Below are 10,530 nucleotides of genomic sequence, written 5' to 3'. Positions count from 1 at the left end.
TCAATTTAAATCCCTAATTCAATACAAAACAGCGTCGTTTTACATTAAAAAAAGAGGACCACACGACGTATCATCTGGTCATTGTTCATTGTCTTCTTCTTTTACCCGAAAGAAACTGTCTGGGTGCCTACTTTGCAGGTGCATTTAATGCTTGATTTATCCATCAAATCAAACAAAACTTGCAAGAAACGGATCCCCTGTAGTTCTTCTACAATCCCATGTGAACATTTCAGGATGAATGACAGCACTGCGATACAGGCGACAACGTGAAGAGGTCAACTCAGGCAGCCTTTTCCTGCAGATTTGACAACTTAGAGAGGCTGCTTTGAACCAATGGTTAGGATCCTTTCCAACCAAATCAAGGGCTGAAATTTTACCTCGGTGTAGATGAGATTACTCTCTTCCACCACCTATAAATAGAGGCTCCGTTGATGACCTAAGAGATGAGAAAATGGGGTCCAAAAATTAAAAAAAACCAGCCTCCTCCTCAGTTTTTTTCTGCAACAAGTCTCTCTCTCTACACTCTCTCTCCACTATGCTCTCAGCAACTCCAAGCCACGCTACCACCAGCTCGTCTTTCACCCTCTCCACCACAGTTATCCCTCTCAACCGAAAGCTCCTCCTTTTTTCCTCCACAATGGTAGCAGCCCATCACCACCACCATTTTTGTGTTCTTCCTTCTCCAGTATCTATAGCAGCAGCACCGACTCCTCCACAAATGCCGCCACCAGCTTCATGGCGACTACCTAGACCACCTCCAACCTCACTCTAGGCCAGTGACAACAACTGCTTCCCCCCCTCCAAGGTTGCCTCCCGTTTTACTCCGCCGGCTGCAACTGCAAAGTTGCATGCAGAATGTGAACTTATTGTTCACATTTTGCATATAATTCATTTCACTTGGGTCGGGCTAGTTCTAGCCCAGACCAAATGTTTGGTTCAGGTCCGGGCCGACCCCCAAAAATTAGAGAAAGAATGTATGTTGGGCCGAGATCGGCCTAACCATTTTGGGCCGATATTGGCCCACTGTTTTCTTGGTTTATGCCTGGCCCAATTATTTGGGCCGGCCTAGCCCACCTGTTTTAATAATATTTAATTAATATAATATATTATATTATATATTTCTTTTAAAAAAACAAAAAATTCAAAAATCCTTTGAAAAAAAATTGTGATTTTCTCAAATATTTTTCTAACAATTTTGCATAATATCGGGTTGTATATTTACACTATAAAATACAAATCCGTTATTAAAATATCTGGTTTTCTCCGAAATATTTCAAAAAAAAATTAAAACATTTTCGAAAAGAAAAAAAATATTTTGTTGCATACGGCCAAATCCTAAAATTTTCCAAGCATATTTTTCATAAAAAAATTGCATCTTTTTCATGTTTAAAAAATCCAACAAAGAATATCGTAACCAGTTTATGATTATCCATTAGGATTTGACCAATATGTCAAAAATCATTTTCCAATCTTTTTTTAGGATCCCGATGTAGACTTTAATATTTGTGGGGTGTAAAATTACATGATAAAGTACACCCTCAAGGACTAAAGATACAAGATGTAAATAAATGCGATGCTAATATTCAGACTTTAGAACGGCTAGGATTTAACCCAATAAGGTAGAGACTTTCTCATGAAGAGAGATCTGTCTTGAGCCTTAGAAAAGACCAATGAATAGAAACCCGACTTAGAAAAAACAATCAAACAACAATGCAGTTTACCTTAGGTAGGACGTGCCTTTTGTTTTTCATTTTTATTTGTTCGTCCCCCTCTGGTTTTTTTCATTTCTTCTCTCGTTTCCCCCTCTCTCGAGTTCGTGGCCTTTCTCTGGCTTTTATAAGGCCAAAGAATGCCATGTGGTGGTAACGACAGGCTTGGTAATGACATACATCATGTGGGTGAGGGATACTAGCCGTGAGACGTGCGCCATGATTGAAACAGTTTTAGTGCCTTTACTGCTGAAACGGCTCCGTTGCTTTTACTGTTGAAATGATTTTTGAAAAAGAAAGCAATGAATAGTCTTTCTGAAACGACACCGTTTCCAATTCAAATGGATAGTTTCAATTTGGTTATTGAAGTTTTGCAATTTTGTAATCAAGCCTCTAGGTAAATTGTAATTAGATCCCTTGATTTTAACATCATTTACAAGACAATCCTTGGTTTTGGATTTCTTCAATCAAGTCCCTAATTGCTCATCAAACTTTGATATTTATGCAATTAAGCCCCTGATTTGCCAAATCAACTCTTAAAAATTGTAATTTGACCCTTGAAATTTAATTTCTTCAAATTAAAGCCAAAATTGACTTAAATCTTGAAATCAAACCCTCCATAAATTCAATTAAATCTTAAATAAAATTTATTTGAGTATGTAAATATCTGATTTTGAACTTTTCTTCTTCAAATTGAATTTTCTTTGTCAATAGAGCTCTCATCAGTAAAAAATAATACTGTCAAATTTCAATCTTTGTATTTTTAACCTCCTTTGTCAATCTTTGTATCTGATTTTGAATTTTCTTTGTCACTAGGTCAATTTTGGTCATTTTCTAAGCGCTTTGGTATCCTCTTCTCACTGTTATTATTTTTCTGGTTTTCCTCCGAATATATTTTTTTATTATTTTTCTTTGTATTTTCTCCCTTTTTGTGTGGAGACTCAAAAATGAATAACAAAAATAAGCAAACCATCATAACATAATCTAATAAACTCTTAGTAATTTAAGGTAAAACCAGCAATGCAGCCTGCCTCAGGAGGATGTTTAACGGGTGATAATATATTTTCTTTTGCGTAACCAATCTCAGACCATAAAATCTCTGTTGACCAGTTAGGGTTTATTGTGACCATAATACTAGGCGGCGACTCCTTAAACAAGACCGTTCTCTCTCTCTCTCTTCCCGTATTTGGTTATAATCTATTTCCTTTTCTAATCCATAATTTGCTTCTGTCTTACCATTGTTATGCGATGACCTAACATCTTTGTGGACCAAACAACCATGCGGAATAAACCATTAGCTTGAGATGTTCAGATAGCATGTCACCACGAATTTCTTTTTTCTCGCATCCACTCTTGCAGAACTTCTTTTGAAGAACGAAGAGAAATGCAAAAAAAATTTCGTGTGGCTATGGATAATCTGTTTTGTAGATTAACTTATTTATAGACTGGGCTAATCATACATGACATTTTTTGATACATTTATGACTTAACATACATAATCTTGTAGGGTTCAATCATTTTTTATGCATGGGTTATGTTTCTACCGACTTTACTTTATCACTAAATTGACCTGTTGATGACTGCCAACATGTTTGGTAAATCGGCAAATCAACAAGGTAGATTTCTTGATTTCACCACATCCGTACAATATCATGCATGTTTTTTTACGAGTTTAAAAAAGTTTAATTTTTTTTTATCTTTTCATTGCTTCAGATTTTATGGGTATTTTCAGATCGTTTTGATGTTAAAATATAAATAAATAAAAAAATTATTTTGATATATTTCTAAGCGAAAAACACTTTAAAAAACAACCACTATCACAATATTTAAAAGGCTCTAAAAGTAATTTTTACTTGAGAACATATTAAATGTTTTTTTTTCAGATTTTTTATATTAAGTTTTTAAATCAAAAATATATTTTTAAAATTTCAAACTCAAAAACAAATTACTCGAAAAAATAAATAGAAGAATAAAAGAATAAAAATAGAAAAAATAGAAAAACAAATTAACTTAAAATGTAAAAGACTGTCATTAACCCTCACCATTAAAATTTTAGTACATTAACTATTAAAAAATAAGTTTAATTTTTTCAGTGTCGGTAAAAAATATCTATTTGATTTCAGTGTCGGTAAAAAAATAATTAAGCGAAATGTATTGCTTTTAGTCATAAGTAAATATGTTCTTTATAATTTATTTTATGATTTATTATAAACGAATATTGATGGATAAATGACCAGGATTTTCAGAAGAAAAAAAACAGAAGCTTTTCTTTCAAAAGAGGGAGTCTGATTTATATATGAAATCATAGTGCAATACTGTCTAGTTTCTTTTGAAACAGGAATGTTTTTGGATTTCTAAGAGTTTCTGATGGAAAACTAGCTCCATTAATGAAAACTATTGAATGTTAACGAAGTACAAGAAATACTTGCAGGATAGAACACACTGCTGTTGTTACTTGCGTTGAATGGAGAAGAGCTGTTCTATTGGGAAAAGAAGGATTTTTATAAAGATATTGTGACAAGTCAGTTAGATTCAAGCCTGTGAGAAACATGGCGGGCTGCATTGAACACACTGCTGTTGTTACTTGAAAGATAGATAATCAATTCTCAATCCAAGGGAAGCCACAGAGATGGTAGGGATTCCATTTTGAAATTGAATTAAACTTAAACAACAACAACCAAAAACAAAAAGAAAAAATACAAGCGAAACACTCAAAAGTTACATCCAATAATTGATTAATTTAGGGATTAAAACATTCATTATAAAACGATTAATCTAAGCATGAAGACAATTAGAAGTCTTTACATATAGAAGACAGTAACACTCACACTCTGACATTGACATTCTTCTTTAGTATATTCTTTTTTTTAGTATGTATTTTACAAACAACTTCAACCACACTTGAGGTGTGCACCCATACCCTGCTAATCAGTGAGCCCTTATTGAATTTTCACAGAGTCTTCAGCATGTTTTAGGATTGGAAGGATACCCTTTTCCTGCAAGCTCTTAACAGTTTCATACAAGCACTGTTTTACTGGGACGAATTCGATGCCCAGATCCTTGATCTTCTGGTTTGTGAGCTTGTAGTTTTGTTTTCTTGGGTTCTTCTCATCAGAACACCTGCAAATGCATTGCAATACAAAATATTAATATTCAATATGAATAAAAACCTCAACATTATTAATAATTCTTTCTACAAACTTGGTAGGTTAATTTGAAGACAGCAGAAAAAACAGTTTCGTATAACCTTAGCAACCCAACTAGGAACATTCAATCAACTTGTCTGATCTTAAGCACTACAATTAGAGAAACAAGTCCACTCAAGCATTTAGTTTTCTTTGTTGATGATTAAAAAAAATTATGCCACGGGGGATTCGATTTTTCATGATTTTTGGTTAATATTATCATACGAGTCAAAACTGGGACAACAATGGCCCCACGATACCATTAAGAAACCAAAAAGAGGAGATCACAACCTTATCCATTGGATTATTAGTAGTGAATATTAATATTCACTAGCTCATGTTTTTTTTAGTATATTTATAATAAGGACAGAAAACCCTTTTCTTCATTTATTTTCTTATTTTGGGATGAATAGGGATGAAGAATCAGAGAACATGCAACAGGATTTTATTCTTTAATTTAATTATTGTACAAAATCTTCCAACATTCATTGCACTAAGTTGCTAAATATATATATCAAATGTCAACGAGAAAGTAAAAAATATACAAGCCGTAAATAAATTGACTTTCTTGTGCAAATATTTTGTTTCTTAAAATCATAATATATATAATTTTGCCGATGAAGATTTGAAGAAAAATCGGGAAAGGACCATGAAAGAAAAATACGTTAATTAGAAAAATAATACAAGTTTCATTACGTTAGAAAAAGCCAATTTATTCTAACTTTTCCATTGAAGTAGTTTTTTAGAGGTGTTAAGCTCGTGATTATTATAAAGTTGTTCAAAATCATAAGAACTTACTTGGTGGGGATGGGATACTCCGGGAAGAACTTTGCAAGGATTTCCACCACCTCTCCACGGTGAAGCATTTTCTCAAAGCAAATGTAACGGCCGGAGGCAGAAGGTGTCTCGAAGACTAAAATGTGGGCTACGGCCACATCCCTAACATGCACATAAGCTTGAACAGCGTTAGCATATGTCTTGGCTGAGCCGGTTAGGTACTTGAGGATGTGAAGGATGCTAGCATTGACAGTGGGTTGCAACAATGGTCCAAGCACCACCACTGGGTTCACCACCACTAGGTCAACTCCTTTCTTCCTAGCCACATCCCATGCATCCTGCTCTGCCACGGTCTTTCCATAGCAATACCAATTCTGCAATTCCAAGATGAACTTACATCAAGATGTGAAGGATAGGCAATTAGGATTTCAAGATGCAGTAAACCCTATGACGCAAGGAATAATGAACTTACATCACGATATCTTAGAGATATTCTTATTTACACCTACTCTGTATGCTTTGAGTGCTCTAATTAGGAGCTATTTAATTATGTTAATCATCACATGTTATTAATTAAATACCTTGGTGTTCTTGCAATACTCAAGATCACTCCAGCAAGATTCATCAACGACAACATCAGGGCTCCTATTGGGGTCCATGTACACAGTACCAATTGAGGACGTGAAAACCACTCGTCGGACTTTGGCCTCAGCTGCTGCCATGATCACATTCTTGGTTCCATTCACTGCTGGCTCCATCACCTTGTCCTTCAAGTATTGCAACACAAAATCATCAAAACCAAATTTGAAGAAAACATACTTTGCATCATGAATTACGGAAAAATCTTTTACTAACATTTGTCGGTGACATCCGTACTTAAATTTACCGGCAACCTAAAATTTGTCCTTGGAAGTCCAAGTGTTGTTTTTATATTCTTGTCTTAAAATTCTCAGCATCCAAACAAATTTTTTACTACCAATGTACCGAAAAGAAAAGAAAAAAAAAGGAAACATACCGGATCGTCCGTGACAGGACAAGCAGTATGGAAAACTCCATCACACCCTTGAGTAGCCTCTTTAAGAGACTCATAATCAAGAATATCAGCCTTGCATAAAGTTAATCTTTCTTGAGCTCCTTCAAGCTCCCTCAAATGGGAATTCTTGGGATCAGCTGTGTATAACAACACAAAGACAAAGCATTAAATTAACACAATCTTAATAACAGAAAAGGGAAAGGGAAAGAAACCAAGTGCTTGATTATTATAAACTAACCTGGGTTCCTCACAGTTCCTTTAACAGAGTAACCTTTCTCTAGAAGAAGCTTAACAATCCATGAAGCAATGAAGCCACCAGCCCCGGTGACACAGACAGTTTGGCCTTGGCATGGAAGTGATGAAGTATCGACAGGCATGTTTTTTTGATATGTGTATTATGTGTGCGTGTTTGGTGGTAGAACGAAGGAAGAGAGACAGAGAGAGGGAGGTGTTTTCCTTTTCTCTTGATTTAGGAGGTGGATACTACAAGGAAAGAAGTGGTGGAGCAGATGTATTTATAGGTACGTGACTGAGTTTTTGTAATCTGAATCGTCAACACCATGTCCTGAATTTATATTTGTTTTAATCCACTCTTTTAAAAGAATTTATGAATAAATTAATGTCCATTGATTAATTAAAATTTGTTTTGTACTCTAGTTTTTGACTCTTGTGTTTGACCAAAATGTAATTATAAGCTACTGATAAATTAAGAAATTAAAATATATTATACACAAAGACATATTGGTTGTAGATCACAAGCAGTACTCATGGATGACAAGTGTTCTTTTGGAAAACCAGCAAAGAATTTGGTGGAAAAAAATACGCAGATCATAATTCTAGATATGGACAGCGAGCAGTACTTTCTTTTGGAAGTAGAAAGATAAGGGCATTAATGCTAGGTTGGGTGGCAAGTGTTGATGTTGAAAATCTAGATATTATTTTAGAATAGAAAATATAAAATTAATTTAAATAAAGAAGATGGGACCATTGAACAAGAGAAGGAAATAAAATTGTGTTTGATAACCATACAAATACAAATACAAATACAAAATATGAAATGAATTTTTTTTTTGTATATAAGATATAAATGATGTTTATTTTTGCGATGAAATTGTATTTAAAAAAAAATTGTTTTAAATTATAATTTTTTTGTGTGTGTTTTTTATTATTTTGATTTGTTAATGCTAAAAATAAAATTTAAATAATAATAATATAAAAATTTTATTTTAATATATTTTTAAATAAAAAACACTTAAAAAATCAATTATTAAAATAATATATTGATTATAATATTTATATAAGCCTACTTTTCTACAACCCAGTGTGAATTCGATTTAATCTAGAAAAAATGACGAATAAATGAATGTCCACTGATTAATTAATACAAGTAAACCAGCAAAGAATCTGGTGGGAAAAAAAGTAATAAAGCTACGAATAAATCTTACATGGTATTTTTGGGACCAAAAGTGCATGCTGTTTTTTACCACTCTCCTGTCCTCTTGTTTTTCTTTGGCTTTTACATGAAACTTAACTATTTAAGAAGATGGTATTATTCAAAACATAGATTTGTAATTTCCAAACAAGCGATTTTTGTTCTATTAATATATGAATGTATCGAAATAATGAAATCTCCAAAGATATTACAATATTTTTTTTAATTTCCCTATTCAAAAATGCTCATGACCATTTTAAAAAGACAAATTATATTGTGATGTAATAATTGTTACTGATAGAATGATAGATGAAATGCTTGATAAAATAATTTTGCTGATAAATTCATTGGTACTATTTTATTGATGACTTACCAATTTATCCTTCTCTCCTCCTCCCTCCTTAATTTCTCTTTCTTTATTTATTTTTTTTATGCAACAAACAATCACCCTTTCCTCTTCCCCTTAATTTCAACACAATTCAACCTCTCACAATAGATTCGACCACCATAATACTCAGTTTATCAGAATCCGTGTTCTAATTCAAATTTTATTGAGGATTCTCTACCTTAAGTAAACAAATTACCTATTTTTATTAATTTCAACACAATTTTTTTTCATGTTAATGTTTTTTGCATATTTTTGTAGTATATATATTTTGCGGGGGTGTTTACTTGTTTTATTCTCAGATAATTTTGTTGTATGGATTTATGATTTGTATATGTTATGGTTTTTTTAAGATTTTAAAAAATTATATTTGTTTGTAAATTGATAAAACTTATGACAAATAGTTGACTTAGGTGTTTTGTGATGAAATAAATAATAGCTTATTTAACAAGTTTGTTTTATATTTTGTTAATTTTATTGTCGAGTTGTGTTTTTTAGTAAATGTGTAGAAATTTAAATTTATGTAGATATACAATTGATAATGAATTAAGAGAACTATTAAAATAGATTAAATAAAACTGGGTTAAACCAATATTCTTACAAATTTATTTAGTTAACGTAGTTAAGTAATACCTGTTATAATCATTATTTAAACAGCTTTGATATAAGTAATGAATGTATTCAGATTCAATTCAGGGGTTGTGAATGATGAATTATTGTAATGAGATTCAAGGTTTTATTAATTATACACCATCTAATCTGAGAAATATTAGCGGAGATAGTATTAGATGTCTATACAAGAGGTGTTAAAAAAAATTATCAATTTAAATGTTGTAACGATGCATCTTCTACAACCAAAAAAGTTCATGAAAAAATACATGTATTGGTCTACACACGAAGAACCATATGTTCCTCATAATATCATGGTAGAGAGGATGATTGAGTCAATTTCTAGTGCTACCAACTTGCATGAAGTTGTGGATAATAATAGTAATCCTTATAGGAATATGATTATGGATGAAATGATAAGAATCAGGGTCATTGCGGTCAATATCCAACAAAGTATTTTGTGAGAATTTCCTTATTGAAAGACCAATCTTCTCTATTATATAACCTTGTTGTTATTGTCGCGGGGGCGCAAGCGCCGCGACGTCATCTAGCGACAGCAGAGGCTCTTGTCGTGCCTCCTGATGATGAGGTGTTGTGTGTTAGAAAGGGTTTTGGATTTAATCATGGGGAGAAGATGAAGACTTCTGCAGAAGTGAGAGAGAGGAAGAAGCGGTGGCTGTTTCAGGCGTGGGGGTGGCCGACTTGTGGTTGGGATAGCTACCTGTGGTGGAGCTAGTGGTGGAGAAGCTGGTGGTGGCCCTGGTTGGTGGCTGGAACGGCAGAGAGAGAGAGGGAGAGAAAAACTGTAGAAACAGGGGCAGAGGGGCTGGTTTTTGGCTGATTTTGGACCTGATTTTCTCCTCTCTCAGACCATGAAATTCAGCTCTATTTATAGGTGGTGGAAGAGGGCAATCTTGTCTTCAAGAGGCAAAAATTTCCAACCCTTGATTTGACTGGAAGAATCCAAACCGTCGGTTCAAAGTGTGCACCTCGAACTACCAAATTTGACAGTCCAAGGCTGCCCGAGGTGGCCACTTTACGCTGGTCATCAGAGCAATTTTGATGTTTATAGGCCTGAATGGATAATACTCGGGGATAGAGGGATTTTAAGTGGCCATTTTGGTGCATGTGTTGTCAATTTTGGGAGACATACGAGGCATTAAATGCACCTGCAAAACTGCTATCCTGACAGCTTCACAGGGAAAATGATGAACAGTGACCAGGCAACGTGTCAGCTTGTCTCTCTCTTTTTTTTTAAACGCAAAAAGGCATTGTTTTGAGTTAAAATTAGGGATTTTCGTCAATGTTCAATTTAGTCCTCCAGCTTTCAATTGCTTTTAATAGAACCCCTAATTGACTCTAAACTTTTAATTTAATGCAATTTGGTCTCGGCGTAACTT

General features: G+C 33.7%; 1 protein-coding gene across 1 annotated transcript; it reads right to left on the bottom strand.

The window, feature by feature from the left end:
* Window positions 1-4,485: 4,485 nt before the first annotated feature.
* Window positions 4,486-7,223, bottom strand: LOC133681197 (cinnamoyl-CoA reductase 1-like). The gene is made up of 5 exons (XM_062104365.1): window positions 6,943-7,223; window positions 6,687-6,841; window positions 6,253-6,438; window positions 5,693-6,045; window positions 4,486-4,829 (listed from the first exon to the last, which is right to left on the bottom strand). Exons 1-5 carry the CDS (start codon window positions 7,079-7,081, stop codon window positions 4,649-4,651), a joined length of 1,014 nt encoding a protein of 337 aa, XP_061960349.1. The 5' UTR covers window positions 7,082-7,223; the 3' UTR covers window positions 4,486-4,648.
* Window positions 7,224-10,530: the final 3,307 nt, after the last annotated feature.

Source organism: Populus nigra, chromosome 1, assembly GCF_951802175.1.
Source record: "Populus nigra chromosome 1, ddPopNigr1.1, whole genome shotgun sequence".
Taxonomy (NCBI): domain Eukaryota; kingdom Viridiplantae; phylum Streptophyta; class Magnoliopsida; order Malpighiales; family Salicaceae; genus Populus; species Populus nigra.
Note: the sequence above shows the minus strand (reverse complement) of the source record. Positions and strands in the feature narration are given on the sequence as shown.

Excerpts from the sequence above, each read along its gene's own strand:
- LOC133681197 (XM_062104365.1), bottom strand. The coding sequence starts at position 7,081 with ATGCCTGTCGATACTTCATCACTTCCATGCCAAGGCCAAACTGTCTGT. Across the intron at positions 6,439-6,686 it reads GTCCTGTCACGGACGATCCG|GACAAGGTGATGGAGCCAGC; the intron begins GTATGTTTCCTT and ends CAATACTTGAAG. Across the intron at positions 4,830-5,692 it reads GAGTATCCCATCCCCACCAA|GTGTTCTGATGAGAAGAACC; the intron begins GTAAGTTCTTAT and ends ATGCATTTGCAG.